The 20569-nt window shown below is 51.0% G+C and overlaps 1 protein-coding gene across 2 annotated transcripts; it reads right to left on the bottom strand.

Annotated features, from left to right (window-relative positions):
• Window positions 1–251: 251 nt before the first annotated feature.
• Padi6 (peptidyl arginine deiminase 6) lies at window positions 252–16032 on the bottom strand. 2 transcript variants are annotated; one of them, XM_041653153.1, is made up of 17 exons: window positions 15941–16032; window positions 15204–15381; window positions 14781–14853; window positions 13170–13237; window positions 12373–12484; window positions 9989–10106; window positions 9527–9543; window positions 8265–8431; window positions 7935–8038; window positions 6878–6989; window positions 5203–5310; window positions 4860–5014; window positions 3543–3699; window positions 3338–3461; window positions 2109–2179; window positions 1250–1411; window positions 252–485 (listed from the first exon to the last, which is right to left on the bottom strand). In XM_041653153.1, the coding sequence occupies exons 1-17, from the start codon at window positions 16030–16032 to the stop codon at window positions 252–254; spliced, it is 2052 nt and encodes a 683-aa protein (XP_041509087.1). The 2 variants fall into 2 exon arrangements, with proteins under 2 accessions (XP_041509087.1, XP_041509088.1); XM_041653154.1 differs by lacking the exon at window positions 9527–9543 and having other exon boundaries at window positions 8265–8434; window positions 9981–10106.
• Window positions 16033–20569: the final 4537 nt, after the last annotated feature.

Raw genomic sequence — 20569 nt, 5'->3', positions numbered from 1 at the left:
TGCATCCAGAACCTGTTTTATTTGCTCTGCAGTTATTATCTAAAGATCCCTCTCCACATTTCCCTTTCCCTCCAGGATCTACAGCTGGTAGATCCGAGGGGCCCTACCCTAACTCTCCAGCTTCTCCTTCCCTTCAACCTACTGCACCAGGAATCATATGCCATTACCGCTTTATTAACTGCTTTATGTATGGTAAAGACCCATTCACTCTGGGGTGTGGGGGAGATCTGGCAGCTTTGGGACCCCAGGGCTTAGGGGCTCATCTTCCACCACTTGAAGGCAAACGGCACCCGGCGGATAATAATACAGGCACGATCATCTCCAATGTCGGTCAGGTAGCAGTCAAAGTCTTCAATGAAGGTGCACTTGAGACCCAGGGGCTCCAGTAAGTCGCAGACTCTCTGTTCCAGGCAACAGGTGCCCTTGATTTTGGGCCCAAAAGGCTTGGGGATTCCTAGATTCTTGTCCAATACAACCATCTGCAGCTGTTAAGATAGAACTAGGGTCAGGCAGGGCCAGACCCAGAAATAAAAGCTATCCCTACCTCTTCTGGGGTGTGGGTGGGTGAGTGGGAAGGGCATAGATTTTATTTATTTATTTATTTATTTATTTATTTATTATGTATACAATATTCTGTCTGTGTGTATGCCCGCAGGCCAGAAGAGGGCACAAGACCCCATTACAGATGGTTGTGAGCCACCATGTGGTTGCTGGGAATTGAACTCAGGACCTTTGGTTCACCAGAGCAGGCAATGGTCTTAACCTCTGAGCCATCTCTCCAGCCCAGGGGCATAGATTTTGATATAGGGAAAAACCACACATCCCTCTTCTTAGGGTTGACCAAACTTAAACCTGTGTCCATGAGGGCATCTCTAACCAATCTCAGTGAAATCAATCTACTTTTGCTTAGTTGTCCAGTGCCTGCCAATGTTTCTCTGAAAAACACAGAATTCCCTCTGACTAGCCCCTAACCTTGATGGGCTTACCTATTTGCCTCTGGATTTGTTGCTCTGACCCTGTCTGTGAACCCTATCCCAGGCAGCTTTACGACTCCAGGGGCTCCAGTAATCCAGAGTTTTTAGCTTTGTTCCTCAATATCCTTCTTTCTTAACCCACGCATAGCAGCTTTGGTACAAGGCACGTGAATCTGGGGGCTACACCACACTCTCATTTCAGGCTATAACCATCTGGCCACCAAGGCACCAGCAGCACGGGCTGTGTTTGAACAGCCATGCCCAGCAGCCCTCACCATGTCAGGGAAGAATGGCCTCGCAAAGAGTTTTGTGGTCTGCTGGTTGGAGGGGACGTTGGTCAGCAGCTCCAGGCAGAAGAGCTGTGGGATGGTAATGATGTCCTTCTCCACCAGGCCCAGTTCCTTCTTTAGGAGGGTGCGGTTCAGGCTAATGCATTTCTGCAGCACAGGGAAGGCAGGGAAAACAGCAGGAACGTAAGCATTATCAGGAAGGATCTCTGCTTGATGCCACACAGATCCAGAGGAGGCCTTAGAGCAGCTTCTATCAGGTTCAAATCCTGTGAGCCAGGAACCCTGTCGGCCACCCGAGCCTTTCCCTAACATGTAGTATAGCATAAAGTGAATTGAGAATTCAGAAAAGGCCAGGGTCCCTCAACTCATCTTTGCTGGGTGGCCACTAGTGTCAAAGCCTCCTGCAGGTGAGCAGGGTTGGGAGCACAGTGGGAGTTGTGGGAAGCATACAGAACTCTTCAGGTCCTTCCCTCAGATCTAAGCAGCCACTCCTGCCTACTCAACACACCCTCCCCTTGGGCACATCCCTGCTGATGCCAACACCCTTGGTATCCAACTTCAGCTTGAAATAAGATCAAGCCACCTGTCCTAGGTTCATCTGGTACCCACCCTGCAAGGACAGGTGGTCCTCACTGGTTCTACAGAAGCCACGGCACCAGTGCACCGTGGCATAGTATGTTCTTGGTCTGAGTAGTAAGGACCTAGTGAACAGAGCACCCCACTGCACCCCCAAAGTCTATATCTGGGCCTGCAGTTGCCTGTACCCCCCCAGGAGCATCATGGCCTCCCCTCAAGCCCTGCAGTGCCAGCACCTTGGGGACAATCCTGCACCCCAGGCTTTTACCTCTACATATTCGTTCTGCTTTCGCAAGTTCTGATCAGCCAGGATTTGGGAGATGGTTTTGGCCTCCCTCCCTGTGGAAAGAAAGACCAGGCAGGGACAGATTAATGCCCAGCATGACCCAGCCTGTGGGGCATCCTCAGACCAGTGACTGCATCGTCAGCCTCAGGTACTACACCTGGGTCTAGTATCTTACATCTGATGCCAACTAAGATACACAGCACCAGAAAACTCAGGCAGGATTTACTGCCACTAGTTTGAGGGGAAGCAAGCTCAGAGTGCGTTAGTGTGGAGTCATCAGCCCCACCTCAACTCAGGGCACCTCAACCCTCTGTGTGCTCACTCCCCACACACACGTGTATACCGGGAGGCCCGAACTCCATTCCCTCAGGTTCCAGCCCAGAGGTGACACATGACCTCTCACCCTGGGACAAGGTGTCCCTGGACCCTACCACAGACGTTACTCAGGAGAGGGGTGGTACCCCGAGTCTCTAATCCAGGCCGAGAAAATGTCCTGATGCCCCCACCTCTTTATTGGAGAAGTCAGTCCCTTTGCGTTCCCCTCACACATTGAGGTCAGAAGATGGCCTGGGGCACACCTTTGTCGGTTCCCTTAAGGGAGAGCTGGAAGTGTCAATGCCACCAAGCCCTGTGGCCCCTCATGGAGGTCATATAGCATCAATTTAGGTGAATGGAGTCACCTTACTGTGGCCCAGAATCTCGGGTCTGCCTGGATAGTAGAGTGCCCCCTCCTGGTGTGGGGTATGTTCCAACAATGACCATCCCACCACCTCTTAGGATTTCCTGTGCCCTCTCCACCAAGAATGACAAAGACCCTAGGTCAGTGGTCCTCAACCTTCCTAATGCTGCGATCCTTTAATACAGCTCGTGTCCTGGTGACCCCAACCACAAACTATTTTGCTATTTTATAACTGTCATTTTGCTACTATTAGGAATCATAATGTAAATCAGATATCCTGCATGTCAGAGGACTCCTGGGAAGGGTCATTTAACCCACAGGTTGAGGACCACTCTGGGAGGTACTAGGGTGGCCAGGTGGCGGTGGCTCATGCTTTCAATCCCAGCACTCAGGAGGCAGAGACAGGTGGATGCGAGTTTGAGGCTAGCCTGGTCTACAGATTTGAAGTTCCAGGACAGTCGGGGTATACAGAGAAACCTTGCCGGGGGAAAAAAAAAAAAAAAAGTTCCTAGGTGAAGAGAAGTCACTTTACCATTAGAGAGGAGCTGCTCTGTTCTGACTTCCTCAAATAGGGTCACGTCCCCAAAGCCTTCCTTCTTCTTCTGTTCAAAGAGCTCATAGCAGGCACTGGGGCTGGCCAGCAGGAGACGGAAACCCTGGGAAGGGAGATGAGGGTCACCCACTGTGGGGGTCCCTAGGCTCAGCAGATGTACCCCTCTCCGGCCCCCAACACAAACCTTCCCGTCACCACTTTTATCCTTCACAGGGACAAAGCACATGAACTCATCCACGTGGCCTGTCATTAGCCAGTCTGAGAAGAGCTCCACGGGGGCCTGCACCTGCTGGGCACACACAAAGTCTCGCAGGGTCTTGCTCATGTCCCGGCCCTCGGGGCTGGAGGATGGAAACAGTGTTTGAGATGGTGTGGCTCAGGGCAGCTGCCCACCATCCACTGAGAATCAGGCCACCCCCGGGCTATGGACTGCTTTTGCCACTGGGTAGGTAGGGCAGCTTTAAAAAAAAAAAAAAAATTCGGCCGGGCGGTGGTGGCGCATGCCTTTAATCCCAGCACTCGGGAGGCAGAGACAGGCGGATCTCTGTGAGTTCGAGGCCAGCCTGGTCTACAAGAGCTAGTTCCAGGACAGGAACCAAATGCTATGGAGAAACCCTGTCTCGAAAAATCAAAAAAAAAAAAAAAAATTCCTTACTCTGGGCCCATGAACTGGTTCAGAAGATAAAAAGCACTTCTTGCCAAGCCTGGGGACCTGGATTGACTCCCTAGGACCCACATAGAGAACTGACTACCTACAGGTTGTCCTGAGTGGAACGTGTGTACATGGTTCTCAAACACACAATTTAGGAAGGGGTGTGTGCTTGTGGTAGCCCTTACTGTGACCTAGCTCAAGTCCAAATCCTAACTGAGCCCTAGACTCTCCTGGTTTTAGGGTTAATACCACCAGCCCAAACCCATGTTTGTAAAAGACATGTCTAAGTCACGGGGTGGTGGTGCATGCCTTTAATCCCAGCACTTGGGAAGCAAAGACAGATGGGATCTCTGAGTTTGAGGCCAGCCTGGTCTACAAAGTTACAAAGTGAGTTCCATGACAGGATGGTTACAGAGAAACAACAACCCTGTCTCAAAAAAAAAAAAAAGAAGAAGAAGAAAGAAAGAAGAAAAAGTCAGTCATGTGTTTGGGGTCAGTAGCCTAGTTGGATTTAAAGCCAGGAAAATCAGACATTTTTGGGTAGTTTTTACTCTGAAACAGCACTCAGGCTGGTCTCAAATCCATAAAGACATGAGTCAAGGAAAAATCTGAACCTAGGACCTCCTGCTTGCTATGCAAGCACCCCAAACTGCCACGTCTCTAGCCCCGCCCCCAAACTTGATTTTTCTAAGCCCAATCTTACCACAAACCAAAGGCTCAAGTACCCTGAAGTCTCAGAAAGAATGCAGAGCGGGCCTGCTGAGGGGGGACTAAGAATTACTGGGACCAGGGTGATGGCCTTTTCCCCTTAAGACAGCTGGTCACCTGCCAGCTGGCCTCCCAGCTCACCTGGGGTAAAAGCTGCCACCAATGAGGACCCTGCCTAGCGGGTAGTCTTTGCCTTGAGCCTTGACCGGTGGGGACACCATAAGGTTCCCAATAGAATCCAGGCTGCCCACTCCATGGTCCTCGGTTTGGTGCATCAGATAGCCAATACCAGGGCTCTAGGAGGGGAGCCGGTAGGGAAAGGAGAGTTATACAGGAAGCACTGGATGTGGGTCCCTTCTCCTGTCAGGTCTATGCACATCTTTCCCCCAGAGGCCTCCTGGAACCCCATCCCCCGCACCCCATCCCAGCTCAGCACTAGACCCTGAGGAGTTCACTAGAATGGAACATAACCCAGCACCCTCACCAGTGAGTATTTCATGGGGAATTCGTCCAGCTTGGAAACCCGAGGGGTGTCAATAACCAAGGACACCGTCTTGTGGGGAGCCTGAGTGTAGCAGAAAGCCATCTCATCCTGGACAAGACAAAGATGGAGATGAACTTTCTTCAGCTGCTTCCTCTTCTGCTACCCTATTCCCTGGGGGCAGCCAGAGGGAAACCTCCTGGTCAGCTCCTGCTCAGCCCTCAGAACCTTCCCGGAGGCTTCACCACCCAATACATTCCACCTTCCAGCTTGAGACCGAGAACCTCCAATCCCATCCCAGTGACAGGTCTTGTCAAGTTCTACTTACAAATCAGTTGTTTCTGGCACCTGCAGGCATTCGCCATGATCTGACTTGCCCTATGCCCTTTAGTCAGACACCCCGCCAACAGGGGTTCCTGCATCTCAGCCAAGCGACTCGTTTTTTGGTGTGTGTGTTGATGGGGGAGAGGTGTCTTTTGAGACAGCCATCTCATGTAACCTTTAAAGTTCTATGTGGCAGAGAACTGGCTTTGAATTCCTGATCCTCCCTGCCTTGTCTCCAAGTGCTGGGATTAGAGGTATGCACCACCTCACACCCCAGTTTACAGGATGCTGGGAACTGAACTTGGACTCTCCTCTGAGCTACAATCCCTAGCCTCCTCTCTCCTTTTCCTGAGACAGGGTTTCTCTGTGCAACAGCCCTAGCTGCCCTGGAATTCACTTTGTAGACCAGGCTGGCCTCGAACTCAGATCCGCCTGCCTCTGCCTCCCAAGTGCTGGGATTGAAGGAGTGTGCCACCACCACCCAGCCTGCACTGACCTTTCGATTCGGCTGTTCCTTTAAAGTGTCACCCCTGCCTTGCTTTGAGTTTGCTTCTGTACTTTGCTGGAAGGGTCTCTTATTCCATGGTGCAGCCCTTCCCTGCCCCTGATCACGCCTCATTCCCCCAAGCACATCTCACATTGTGACCTCCATGTTAATGGTACTGCCACCCGAAGAGCTGGTGCCCTGCACCCCCATCACACCCACGACAGCACCTGGCTTATAACCCACCTGAAGGTTTCTTCAGCTACCTAAGTGACCAGCTTAAGGCTGTCCTGTCTGTTCCCTTCTCTTTTTCTCAGCACTTAGAGCTTGAGCCTGGCTGGAGGGTCCTTTTTTTTTTTTTTTTTTTTTCGGTTTTTCGAGACAGGGTTTCTCCGTAGCTTTGGTGCCTGTCCCGGAACTAGCTCTTGTAGACCAGGCTGGCCTCGAACTCCCAGAGATTCGCTTGCCTCTGCTTCCCGAGTGCTGGGATTAAAGGCGTGCACCACCACCGCCCAGCCCGAGGGTACCCATTCTTAATTCATCTCTAGCCCCTGGTGGTACGCCAGCCTCTGGTAAGTGTGCAGATGTGCTTGGGGCAGGATTTTCCAGAACCAAAGCTGAGCAAGCTCTGGTCCTGCTGTTAGGCCAGGCACAAGGCCAGACTCGCAGCCCAGCTCCTCCAACACTTGCAACTGAGGTCTCAAATTGATCTTGAAACAAGCTTAGCATCTGAAGAGGGGGCTGAACTCTAGGCCTATCCTTGACGAGCTGCAGTGGTTTGCTGTCTGACGGTTAAGGTCATCTCGTGGCATGTGCCAAGCCTCCCTGCCCCTCCTCCATAGCTAGGGCACCCCAGGTGGGGTCAGTTACCTGGAGCCACCTGCCCTGGCGGCTGGGGTCCTCGTAGACAGATGCCACCTCCACGCTGCTCTTCTCACTCAGCCTGGTCACTGTATCCACAAAGCCCTGTATCTGCATCTCCCTGCCACAAGAGAGAAGCCCACTAGGATTTCCTCAAGGTCCTTGAAACCATCATACTCCTTGTCCCAGGGGGAAGGCAAGGGAGAGGGCCACATTCTGCCCTCAAGGTGAATGGAGCAACTCTCCCTGTCCCTACTTCAGCATAGCTTGGACTTTTTCTGCCTAGACCATGCTGGCCACTGGTGATATTCCAACCCTGTTCACACTGTTCACACCTTTGGATCCCCTCTGCACGCACACACTTTATTTCCCTTGTGTGGGCTCCTCTGCTCAAACCATTGGACAACTGTAGCTCCAACAGGGCTGCCAGAAACTAGGCAGCTCACGATGGATGACCAATGACATCATTGATTTGTGGGGCATAGGGATATGGAGACATCTAGATGCCTGGGTTGATTTTCTGAGATGGGGCGTCATGACTACAGTGTTCTGGAGCTTGCTCTGTAGACTAGACTGGCCTGCCTCTGACACCCGAGTGTTGGGGTTCTAGGTCTGCATTCCACCACACTTGGAAAAACTTGTTTTTTAAAGTATTTATTTATGTATGCAGTGTTCTGCTAACATGTATCCCTGCAGGCCAGAAGAGGGCACCAGATCTCATTACAAATGTTTGTGAGCCATCATGTGGTTGCTGGGAATTGAACTCAGGACCTCTAGAAGAGCAGCCAGTGCTCTTAACCTCTGAGCCATCTCTCCAGCCCAAAAACTTGGGGTTTTAGTGTTTTCATTCAAGGCATGAATACTTGTGGATCCACAGTGGACATTCTTTCCTTGGGCATCGAGTGACATTTGAAGGTGATGTCAAGACATCCAATTTAACAACTGGACCCTCAAGAGCTGGCTGTACCAGGAAGTCACAATTGGGAAGTGTCCTAGTTGGGATTCTAGTCCAGCGTTGGGGGAGGAGAGGATGCTAGTGACACACCCTCCCCAGGTGGCCTCTTACCTGCACAGGTAAATCTCAAGCGGCATCTGGGTGCTGGGAGTGAAGATGTAAGGAGCCACCCGGAACACTACTGTATCTTTGTATAGCGGGATATCTGGGATTAACTGCAACATAATGACAGGTCTCCATGGCAACCCGGCTCCATCTGCCCCCTTCCATCCCTGGATCCGCAGCTGTTCATCTTTCCACCCATCCCTGGAGCCCACTGCCTTGCACAGCTTTCTGTAACATCCGCCAGCTGTGCTGAGAGCCACATTCCTGGGTGTCCTGCCTAGCACTGTGGCTCTCTTCCTCCGAGCCCAAGGGATCCTTGCTGACCTGGCAGCATACCTGGTCATGAGACAGTTCCACTAAAGACACGGAGAAGGAAATCAGGCCTGCAAAGCTGGTGGATGGGAACTCCAGGGCTTCTATGTAGAAGGTCTCTTTCCCTCCGTTCTCAAAGGGAGCCAGGACATGGACAGGCCTGTTGGGTCCTACTACCAGCTTATAGGCGTCTTCTAGGAGAGAAAAGGGGACGAGTGGCTATTAGAGAGAGCTGTCTAGTTGCTATCGCCAGTCCAGGTGGGCAAGCGTAACAGGCTTGTGATCCACCCCGACATCAAAGCTGAGGGCTCTGGGACCGTCAGGACTGTCATGAGTCACTTCATGCACCATCATCATACTGTATGTGTTCGCATGGGTACGGGCATGCATGTGGAGCCAGAGGTTGACAGAGGTGTCCTCAATAACTGTTTCTGAGGCAAAGTCTCCTTCAGTGAACCAGAAGCTTACTAATTCAACAAGAGTGGCTGGCCAGAAAGGCCCAAGGATTCCGCCATCTACCTCCCGCAGCTGTGGGGTTTCAGGGGCAAGCCACACCTCACCTAGGTTTACATGTGTGCTGGCAACTGAACGTAGGCAATTCCTGATTACAGAGGTTTTACCGACCCAAGTTACCACCCCAGCCTCTGCACCAATGTTTTTTGAAGGCCTCGACAGACACGCTAGGAGTCAGAACTCCGCTAGAGAACCCATTCTCGAGTGTCCAACTTGAACCACGTAGGTAGTTGCATCCTTGAACTCACAAATCCGACATTTGGGAAGAACTGTAGGAGTCCCTAAAGGTGAGGCACTCAGTATGCAAAGACGGGCTTGGCAGCCCCACCGGCATATTGGCAAGCCACATGACGAACAGATGGATGGATGATTTCTGGAGAGACCTAGAGTTTTGGTGCCCTGCCCCTACCACCAAACCTAGTTCAGTTTTAGAATAACTAGAAGAGACCCTGAAGGTAGATGGCCACATATCAGGCTGTCTTTATAATAGTAGCTAGACTCCAATTGTCATCCCATTGGAAACTGTCCATCAGCTGAGCTAACGAGCTTCTCCCTGGTGTCACTGACTACCAGATTCTTCTCACCGCTCCTAGAGCTGTTAATCCAGGCCAGTTATGGGAAGTTAAAACTAGCACCCTTCCCCAACCCCACCCCTCCACTTGGTCCCTTTCCCCAGGCTTTCAATCAACCTGGACAGCAAGCAGCACAGGCTACTTGCCTCCTGGGGAGTGAGCAGGGGATTGGGTGCTATCCCCACATGGACGCACCATGACGACTGCCACTCTGGCTTCTGAGCCACTGGATCCTAAAGACTTGCTATAGAGAGGGTCTGGGGTTAAGAAGTTGGTTCCAGACTAGAGATGCCTCAGTGGTTAAGAGCACTAGCCAGCTCCTTCCAGAGGACACAGCTTCCCAGCACCCATGTGGCAGGCTCACAACCATCCAACTCCAGTTCCAAAGAATCTCACAGTCTTGTGGACCTCTGCAGTCACCAGGCACACAGTGCATTCCTCGTCTACCATGGGATGGCTAACCCACGGTAGACAGGACGGGATGGCTAACCCATGGTAGAATGTGTAAATTATCTGGTAAAGATAGCAGCCAGACAGCCCCTGTAACATAGATCTGGCCTGTGACTTGCAACTCTAGATTCTGGGCACCCTCTTAGAGGCGGTATAGGGCCACCAGTTGACCCACATGCCAAGGTGGAGTAGGGTTGGGACTTACTCTGGTGCAGGTAGACTCTTGCCTTGCTTGCCTCTTCCTTGGAGGTATGGAGGATCAGCCAGTAGTCCTTAAGGACAGAGGCAGGACCCTCCACAGACAGGGTCATCTGAGACAGGTTCTGTATTTCTGGGCAAAAGGATGAACACAGGCTCAGACCAGGCTCCGGGGATAAGAAAGTAAGCAGCAGGGATAGGGGTAGAAATTGCATCGGGTCTTGTTTAGTAGTCCAGCACGGCTGAACTCTGTGATTCCCCTGCCTCAGTCTCTCAGGTGCTGGGATGACAGGTGAGCTCTCATGTTTGACTTTAAGGCTTATCCAAGATCCTCTGGCCCCTGGGATGCTCTCGGGTCCCCAGCCTGAAGGCTCCTACTCACTGGAGAGAGGTTCCCACATCCCTTTTATGGGATCAAGGATTCTTACCACCTTGTGAAGTCAATTTCTCATCTCTACCCCCCCGATGGCAAAATGAGGCTCGTTCACAGTCAGGAAATAATGAGTTGGTGTTTGATTTCAGCCTCTTCAGGACTGGAGAGATGGCTCAGGGCTTAAGTGCTCAGGCTGCTCTTCCAGAGGTCCAGAGTTCAATTCCCAGCAACCACAATGGTAGCTCACAACCATCTGTAATGAGATCTGGTGCCCTCTTCGGATGTTCAGGCAGACATGTAGGCAGAACACTGTATACCTAATAATCTTATTTAAAAAAATGATCCCCACACTGGAGCACTGGACTGAGCTCCCAAGGTCCCAATGAGGAGCGGAAGGAGGGAGAAGATGAGCAAGGAAGTCAGGACCACGAGGGGTGCACCCACCCACTGAGACAGTGGGGCTGATCTATTGGGAGCTCACCAAGGCCAGCTGGACTATGACTGAAAAAGCATGGGATAAAACCGGACTCTCTGAACATGGCAAACAATGAGGGCTGATGAGAAGCCAAGGACAATGGCACGGGGTTTTGATCCTACTTCATGTTCTGGCTTTATGGGAGCCTAGCCAGGTTGGATGTTCACCTTCCTAGACATGGACGGAGGGGGGAGGACCTTGGACTTTCCACAGGGCAGGGAACCCTGACTGCTCTTTGGACTGGAGAGGGAGGGGGAGAAGAGTGGGGGGAGGGGGAGAAGGGTGGAGGAGGGGGAGGGGAATGGGAGGAGGGGGAAACTTTTTTCCCTTTTCTCAATAAAAAAATGATCTCTTCATAGGACAAAGGATATGGCTCAGCTGCTAAGAGTGTTTGCCATGCGCAAAGCCCTGGGGGGTCCAGTCCTTAGCACTACATATAAACGGTGTGGTGAAGCACACATTCCCTCAGGAGGTAGACACACAAAAACTAAAGTTCACAGCTACGCAAAGGCTTTCTCAAAACACATGCAAAAGAGCTGGAGAGATGGCTCAGCGGTTAAGAGCCCTGGCTGTTCTTCCAGAGGATCCGAGCTCAATTCCCAGGAACCACATTGTGGCTCACAACCATCTGTAATGGTATCTGGTGCCCTCTCCTGACCTGCAGACAATACGTTCAAGGCAGAACAGTGTATACATAAACATAATAAATAAATCTTAAAAAAAAACACCTACAGAAGAGCTGAAGAGATGGCACAGTGGCTAAGAGCATGTGCTGCTCTTCCAGAGGACCTGGGTTTAGCTCCTAGCATCCATTTCAGGTGGCTTACAACCAATTGTAAATTCTAGTTCCAGGAGATCTGCTGTCCACTGACTTCAAGGTCTCCAGCACATATGTGGTGCATATAAACTCATGTAGACACATACATGTATAAATACTTTTTTGGTTTTTCGAGACAGGTTCTCTCTGTGGCTTTGGAGCCTGTCCTGGAACTAGCTCTTGTAGACCAGGCTGGCCTCGAACTCAGAGATCCACCTGCCTCTGCCTCCTGAGTGCTGGGATTAAAGGAGTGTGCCATGATGACCAGTTTTGAGTTTAAAAAAAAAAGATTTTTAAATTCTATATGTATTGGTATTTTGTCTTCCTGCATGCCTGTGTGAGGGTGTCGGAGCCCCTAGGAAATGGAACTACAGACAAGTTGTGGACTGTCATGTGTGTGCTGGGAATTGAACCCAGGTCCTCTGGAAGAGTAGCCAGTGCTCTTAAATGCTGAGCCATCTCTTCAGCTCATGAATAATTATTTTAAAAGCTATACACATCTTTGTATGAAACCATATGGCCTGTCATTACACAGCTTCAAGGCATAAAACCCTTTGGTATGTCAATAATGTCTCCCAGGGCCTTTGTACATGTTAAGCAAATGCTCTCCTACGAGGCACACCACCACCAACCTATGGAGAAAAGACAGCCAGCCTTCAGGAATCAGCTGTGGCCTGTATGTGTACTGAGGAATGCCCAAAGCTCCATAGAGGTGGGGGACATGGAAGATGTACCTTTGGAGACCTCCTGATCACTGGACTGGTCATCAGGCTCGCCCGTGTTCCCAGAATTTAAATTCACCAGCAGGATGGCTCCCCAGCCATTCGGGCCCCACACCCATCTTTTCTGCAATAGACAGGAACATCGAGGCAGGAAAGAGACAAGCAAACCCCGTGCTTCTCATGTGCAGAGTTTGGCCCCGACAGTCCCTGGAGACCCAGGGGGCAGCTTGAGAATGATGACCCGTGACAGTAGAAGGCTACTGGGTGAGTAAAAACTAAATACAGGTTACAAGTGGCTACCCAGTTTCAGGAATGCAGGGACAGAGGCCTGCTGCAAGAGATGTGTCCCCTCAAGATCCAGCAGGGGAGAGCGCTAACTCTGCTATCGCCGGCTATATAACCAGGCCAATGCCCCCTGCATACCTGGCTATTTTGGTTTTGTCTTGAGACAAAGGTCTTGAAGGGCATCCAAAACCTATCATCCTGCCTTTGCCATCCCAATACTAGGATGACAGGCAGGTGCCACCACCAAATCTGGCCATTTCGTTTCGAGGCAGAAATTCCAGGCTAGCTTGGAATTCCCTGTGTTATCTGTGCCTGATCTCTCTGCTTCTATTTTGTGGATGCTGGAAAAACACATCCTACCACACCTGGCTGTCTTTTAGTAATTCAGAAGTCGATCTTATTAACCTTGACTCGTATAGCAGTGAAAATTAAAGACACCCTGGAGATCAGATAAAAATGGGCCTGGAGGTCAGGGATGGCTTCCCTTGGGTCCTGCCTTGCTCCCTTGACCAGGTAAGCCTCACCTTAGCCTGCTTGTCACTTGGCATGTCCAGCTGTCCATCTCGGTAGATGTCTGCCTCCAGGGAGATCTCTGAAAGGGAAGGAGAAGGTCTCACACCTGGACTGCTGATGCGGCCCAGAAGCTCTGGTGGTCCTCACAGGGCAAGCCCAGCCTCTGACACTGTTTGAAAGCCTTATGTGGTGTCTTGATGTTGAGAAGTTCAGCATCTTCAAGATTCATGCTGGAGACCCGTGTGATGAGTCAGAGGAAGTTAGACATAAAAAAAAATCTCAATCTTCTAGAGTGATTTTATATTAGGATGTAACCATAGCTAGACTGGGTCACAGGTTAGACACTCATGGTACGGCAGTATCCTCAAAGGCAGGCCAGTTCCCAGACTAAGTCAGGGAGGTAGCTATCTCCCCTCCCCCCATCCTTACTCTAGAGCTCAGACATGGATTGCGAGGTAACCTCATCCTCCCAGCTTTCATCCTAATCAATTCCAACAGGGAACCTACCTCCCTACATTCTAGAACAATCTTTGAACTTGAAGATACACAAATGATCAATACAGAATCCCCTTGGGGATCTAAGAGTCCAGGCTCTGCCCAAAGACTTCTTGGGGACTACCCTCCTGTGGCATCCCACTGTCCACCCTTTCCCACACAGATCGACTTCCTTCAACTTTATAGCCTCACTCCTAGATCTTGTGAAGAAGCTCACAACTACCCGCCAACTCCAGAGTTTGAGATGCTCAGCGCCCTGCTGGCCTCCAAGGGCCGACTATACCATTGGATGCGCATGGACAAAACCTGTACGGAATTTAAAAATAGGCTTGGGGCAGGGTAGAGAAAAATCAGTTTTTGCTTAGGATCCACTAATTTGACACATTATAAGCTATGTTGGGAAGTCAATACCCAAGTACCTATGGGGCTGCCTGGGTAGAGACAGTGTTGGGAGTCTACAGAGGCGTGAATGACACGAACCTGGTATAATTTGGTGGCCGGCTAGGGGTGAAGGGCTCTGCAAAGGACTTTGGGAAGGATCAAGGAGCGAGCTTGATATGTTTCAGATGACGTGTATTGGGAACGATAACAGGTGTGTCTAATACCATCCGGTCAAGGCAGAGAGACACAGTGATCACAGGCTCTTACAGAGCAGCTGCGAGATGGAGCTGGAGAGATGGCTCAGTTGTGAAGAGATGCTACTGCTGAGGAGCCAAGTTCAGTACCCAGCATCCATCAGGCATCTCACAACCACCTGTAACCCAGTTACAACAGTCCAGGGGCATCTGATGCCACCCCCCCCACCCCGGCCTCCTGATCACCCATGTGGAGTGTAAGGCCTTCTTAGATCAGTCAATTGCTGAGGGATCCATAGTGAGAGGACTTTGGACCAGACCTGTCAGCGATGAGTGAGGAAGGGGGCAGATAACGCATGCCGATTCTGGATGCTTTTATCCTCAGGAAATTAAGGAAGAGGCACTAAACCGAAGGAACACGTCTGTGGATGCTTCGGGTCCAACGGGAGGGGGGGCATTTTACACACAACAGTCTCTGCCTAGCTTGACACCACCTGCCCTGCTCTCCAGAGGGCTGGATCAGCTTCAGCTCCTAGAGGGAGCAAGACTCACCAATGCCGGTGAGGTACAGCACAGCTGTGGCTGTGGGGGACTCCTTGTCGGGACAGTAGTAGGAGACCAGCACCTGTGGAGACAATGTGGAGAATCTAAGGGCCGAGAGCAGGAGCCCAGTGCCAGAGTCATGGACAGCGTCTGAACGTTTGACCTTGGCTTTGTGCTCGAGCACATAAGTTTCCAGTGACCCACTGCCGAGCTGACCCAAGGACCTCGAACCACTGAGGACCTTAAAGAGTGTCTCACTGATGGGGTTGGAGAGTTGGCTCAGAGGTTAAGAGCAATGACTGCTCTTCCAGAGGACCTGGACACAGCCAGCTGCAGCTGACCTGTTACCAATGGGCTTCAGCTAGGCTTGCCAGTTTCCACACTGGGATCACCTGGGTAGGTACGGTTACCCTTCTCCCCTCCCTGGCTCACCTTGTCCTCATCCACAGCGGGGCTGGGTGACACCATCCTCACCAGTGCCTCCATGGGCCGGGCCATTGGCCGCCAGACCACGGCCTCCCCCTTCCCAGTAATGACTGAGCTGGAGATGTGGATCAGGATCCTGGGAGAGCCACGGATGGTGAAGGACTCGCAGTTCTCGGGTGCACACCTGCTTTGCCAGAGACAACGCGCATTAGAGGCTCAGGGATGCACTGACCGAGGGGGCAGCAAGGTTCGAGGACAGCCCTCCAATCTTTGTCTTCCAGGGTTGATGATGTGGCCTGCTGGTCGGTAAAATGTGGGGGCTCCTAATGTCTTCAGATTTTCTCTTACCATCCCTACCCTGGAAACCGCCATTCATTCATTCATTTCCAGCCCCAGCTTCACTCTCCCACCAATACCTCACAAGCGGTCGAGTCTTCCTTTTATATTCGGGGCCCCAGCTCCCATGCAGGGAGCGAGAAAATTCAAGAACCACAAAGAAAATGTCCCCTTGCTTACTCCTCATGGCCACACCTAAAGTTAAGGGGGCCTTTTAGAAACAAGAGGCAGAAGAAAGCATTAAATCAGCATCCTAGTGGGACTGCATGGCCCCTGGAGATCAAACCAGATTCCTGGAGACTAGCCAGTTCCGTGGAGAGAACTAAACTAACCTTAGATTCCTGGGTACAAGGACTCTACCCAGACTACCCCGCGCAGGTACCCCTTCAGATGCTCCCAAGCCTCACCCACTGATGTCCAAGGTGAGCTCTGTGCCCAGTACGCAAATGACACGGGTGGGACTGTCCAGGGACAGGCTCACGGTACTCTGGAACGACATGGCAAGGCTTCTGAGGCAGCCACTCTTGGGTGCAGCCTTTACCTAACGAGTAACCAAGTAACCGCACAGGGCTCTTGTGCCCCCTCGCCCTCCTCTTTAGTAGGGGAAGGAACGCCCCAGTCCGCCCCCTCGTTAAAGGTTCAGGGCCTCAATCCCACCCAGGTGAGCCTGCTTTACTCCCTGGTAGCTGTGGGAGGTGCACGGGAAGGGGGAGAGGGGATGGGGATGGGGGGACTCTTTCAGTCAGTAGCAATGTTTAGCCGCTGCTGTCTGTGGACCCTGCAACCCTGGGGAATCAGAGGCTAATCGCTTGGGGCTCCGGCCTTCTACTGGGAGCAAGAGACATTCTGGGAAGTTGGAACCCGTGTGGACCAAGACCCTGCACATTCTGCTAGAGTTGCCAGGGTGAAGGTCTCCAGAGGGCATAAGGGGTTGTGATTAGGGTGCTACATCTCAAGGCTGGGGTCTTGGTTCTAGGATAGTGGTTTACAACTTGTAGGTTTAACCCCTACTGGGGTCACGTATCAGATATCCTGCATATCAGATATTTTACACTGCAATTCCTAACACTAGCACAATTAAAGTTACGAAGTAGCAACGAAATAATTGTATGATTGCGGGTCACCGCAACATGAGGAGCTGTATTCAAGGGCTGTAGCATTGGGAAGGCTGAGAACCACTGCTCTAGGGTGTATGCTACTTGGAAATTGATGAAGGACGGGGCTTGACAAAGTGTTAAGGTCACAGTTGGGGAAGCTGGTTAGCTCTGCAAGTCCCTGGTCCTGGCAGACAGCCTATATCCTTTTCCTGGTGATAAAGGTACCCAGTGGCCCACAGCTGTGTCTCCTGCCAGCACGGGGTGGGGTGGGGGGGTGGGTGCGGTGGGGGTTGGGCAGCACCAGCTGGTGCGCGGAGTAAATCTGTGGTGCCTTGCTTACAGCTGTTGTCCATCTAGGCCCACAAAGCAGAAAGGAAATTTTATAGTTATCGTGAATTTCAAAATTGCTAATACAGGGGTCAGCATTCTCACATCCTGCGATAACTTGCCGAGATGACAGGTCCATCGGGGAGTTTCGTGGTCTTTTTCAGAGATGCATTACCTAGGTCAAACCACTACGCCACGTGTGGCGGTTCCTGCCTGTCCATCAGTTCAGCATTCAGACTGAGGCAGGAGGATTTCTGTGAGTTTGAGACCAGTCTGGGTTCCAGAATGAGACCCTGTTCCAAAGACCACAAAATATCATATTGCATTTCACAGTAAACATATTTATTGTTGGGGGGAAAAAAGACCCAGTTGAGGTAGCCCAGCCTGTCGTTGTGGAGTGAGTTCAGGGCTAGATTGGGCGATTCAATAAGAGTGTGTCAGAGTTTTTTTTTTGTTTTGTTTTTTGTTTTTGTTTTTTCTAGATAGGGTTTCTCTGTGGCTTTGGAGCCTGTCCTGGAACTAGCTCTGTAGACCAGGCTGGTCTCGAACTCACAGAGATCCACCTGCCTCTGCCTCCCGAGTGCTGGGATTAAAGGCATGCGCCATCATCGCCCGGCGTGTCAGAGTTTTTAGAAAGTGGGTGGATGGGAGTGTAGCTCCTGCTAGAGAATGCGTCTACCTCCAGGTCCTAGGCTCAGTTCCCATTGTTCCCCCACTGAAAGCTGAGCGTGGTGGCTCGTATCTGTAGCCCTGGAGCTTGGTAGACTGGAAGGGGTTCAAGCGTACGATGCCAGCCAGGGCCACTTAAGGGGACGCCATATAGAAACTTCTCCAGCTTATTTCCCAGAAGACCTTGGTGCAGGGCAGAGCTTAGAGGAAGCCTCCTCCATTCCTCTGTTTTTCCTTTCTACCCAGCTATCTGAGGAGTGATGGTATCAGCTGCCAGCCGGCTTCCGAGGGCACACCCGTAATCTGTACACTGGGGAGACCGGGGCAGAGAGATGGCTGTGAGTTTGAAGGCAGCCTTAGCTACAAAGGGAGTGTCACAGGTTAGGGCAACTAGCAAGACATTGCCCCTTCCCTCACCACTACCCCACCCCAAAAGGAAAGCAAACAAAGCAAGTGACAGCAAAGGCAGAAACTGGGAGCTCAGTAGGAGCTGGCAGTGGGGGAACCTCTGGAAAGCGAGGGGGCCAACTTCACAGCCACCCGGTTTCCAGCCCTGTGAAACTGCTGTGGTCTCAGTCCTCAAGAACTATGAGGGACTCGGTTCCTTCCTGGCAGTCTCTGAGGAAGGGAGAGAGGTGAAGGGATTATTATTATTATTATTATTATTATTATTATTTTTGGCTTGATGAGGTTAAAGAAATGTCAGGACTGGCCAGGTGGCCCAGTGGGTAAAGACTCTTGCCACCGAGCCCAATGTGCGGAGTTTGGTGAACAGAGCACACATGATAGACAGAGGAAACTCAGTGTTTTGAGTGTTCCACACATGTGCACTGTGGTATGAGGCTACATACACAAACACACACACGGTGGGGCATGTATGTGCCCCACTTTTAATCCGAGCACTTGAGGCAGATTTCTGAGTTCGAGGCCAGCCTGGTCGATAACACAGAGATCTGGGTAAGCCAGGGCTAGACATAGAGAGACCCTGTATCAAAGAGAAAGGGAAAAAAGAAAAAGAAGAAAGATCAATGACACCAAGAGTTTCTCTAAGGAAGAAGTTGTTTGTCAACGGGAGTACACCAAACTGAGAGCGTTAGCATCATAAGATGAGGTGGTGGAGGCCGGTATTTATTGGGAGAACAAAGAGATAAAAGGACATATTTGATTGGTTTGCAAAAGCCCTGGGTCACAGTTATAGGCTGACAGCTTATCATTGGCTGGGGTTAAATTTTGTAAACAAATTTTTCAGAAAATAACCCAAATTTCACTTATCGCTTGTAATGGGGCAAGGTTGGGGCTGCTGTTGAGACCCATCTGGTTTTATTTGCTCATGGATTCTGCAGGCCTGGTGTTTTGTTTAATGTGTTAAAGGCATTGTCTCCACTCCATGGTGCTATCAAAAGGTGATGGACTCTTCTTAAAAAAATGTTTTAAAATGGTTTTATGTGTAGGTGCCTGAGTGTAGGTAAATGTACCACATGTGTGCAGGAGTCCACAGAGGTCAGAAGGCACATCAGATGCCCTGGCACTGGAGTTACAAACAGTTGTGAGCCATCATGTACGTGCTGAGAACTGAACCCAGGTCCTCTGCAAGAGCAGTAAGTGGCTTTAACCACTTAGCGGTTCTCCACCTGAGGGTTGTGACCCCTTTCACAGGGGTGACATATCAGATGTCCTGCATGTCACATATTTACATTACGATTCATAACAGTAGCAACATTACAGTTGTGAAGTTCAGTGCACACCATTTTAGGGTTGGGGGTCACTACCGCATGAGGAACTGTATTAAATGGTCGCAGCGTTCCTAAGCCTTCCTCTTTTAAAATGATCTCAGCTATCCTCCTGTGAGACAGGGTCTTATGTGGCTCAGGCTGGTCTCCGACTCGCTATGCATCTGAGCCTGGCCTCGAATTCCTGTCCCTCTTGCTTCTGCTTTTCCAGTGCTGGCCTTGCACACAGTGAGAAGCTGGCCAGCACACCTGGTTTCCATTTTAATTTACTTTAGCCCGTGAGCTGCTCACCAGCTGTAGTTTGCTCTCTGGGTTTTACCCTGGCTCTCTTGGAGGCCTTCTTCCTGACGACGGCCAGCCGAGGCAGTCCCTCCACTTTCGGGACTGCTTTCTCCATCAGCCTCCCCCTACCCTTCTGCAACCTCAGATCACGAGTCTGTGGGGTCTGCCTACTGTGTAGCTTCCCACTGGTCCCAGCCTTTCTGGGCCACAGGGAAGTTGCTTTGACTCAGACAATTCCAGGCCCTGGAACAGCTGCTCCACTTCATGGTCGGACTCAGGTTTTATCCTTTTCTCATGGGCAGGGCAGAGATTTGTAGGAAAGAGTCCTGTTCGGGACAGATCTTACTATCTAGCCTAGGCTACCTTTAACTCACAATAATCCTCCTGCCTGAGCCTCCTGAGTGCTGGGAATATAAGTGTTCATCTCCAGACCTCTCAGAATCTGAGGTTTAAAAAAATTATATTTGCATGTGTGATATTTGTGCATGCGTGTGTGTGTGTGTGTATGTGTGTGTGTGTGTGTGTGAGAGAGAGAGAGAGAGAGAGAGAGAGAGACAGAGAGAGAGACAGAGAGAGAGACAGAGAGAGAGAGAGAATGCACACTGCATCATGCTTGTGGCCATCAGAGGACAATGTATGGGAGGTTGGTTCTCCTATCATGTGGGACCCAGAGGTTGGACTTAGGTCTTCAGGTTGTACCCACTGAACCATCTTGCTGGCCCCAAACACGAGTCTTTTGAGCGCTGTGCCAGCCCTCACTCTATGCTTAGTTCCACTAAAGTCCATCATCCCTACGGTGTTCCAGGCCCTGTTCCAGGCAGTCTGACACACACCAACAAGCAATGCCTAATTGTCGGAGGTAAGGAAGTTCACTGAACTTAGTTTGTGTATTGACTGGCTGGTTGGGGGAGCCCCCGGGTTGATTTATCTC

The sequence above is a fragment of the Microtus oregoni genome, unplaced genomic scaffold, assembly GCF_018167655.1.
Source record: "Microtus oregoni isolate MIOR12 unplaced genomic scaffold, Mior012 000005F_ref0000423, whole genome shotgun sequence".
NCBI classification, from domain to species: domain Eukaryota; kingdom Metazoa; phylum Chordata; class Mammalia; order Rodentia; family Cricetidae; genus Microtus; species Microtus oregoni.
This window is presented reverse-complemented; position numbering and strand designations above follow the sequence as displayed.

Coding starts and splice junctions, on each gene's coding strand:
- Padi6 (XM_041653153.1), bottom strand. CDS start 16,032: ATGTCGTTCCAGAGTACCGTGAGCCTGTCCCTGGACAGTCCCACCCGT. Junction 14,854..15,203: donor CCGCTGTGGATGAGGACAAG/GTGAGCCAGGGA, acceptor TTGTCTCCACAG/GTGCTGGTCTCCTACTACTG. Junction 10,107..12,372: donor TGATCAGGAGGTCTCCAAAG/GTACATCTTCCA, acceptor CCTTTTGCCCAG/AAATACAGAACCTGTCTCAG.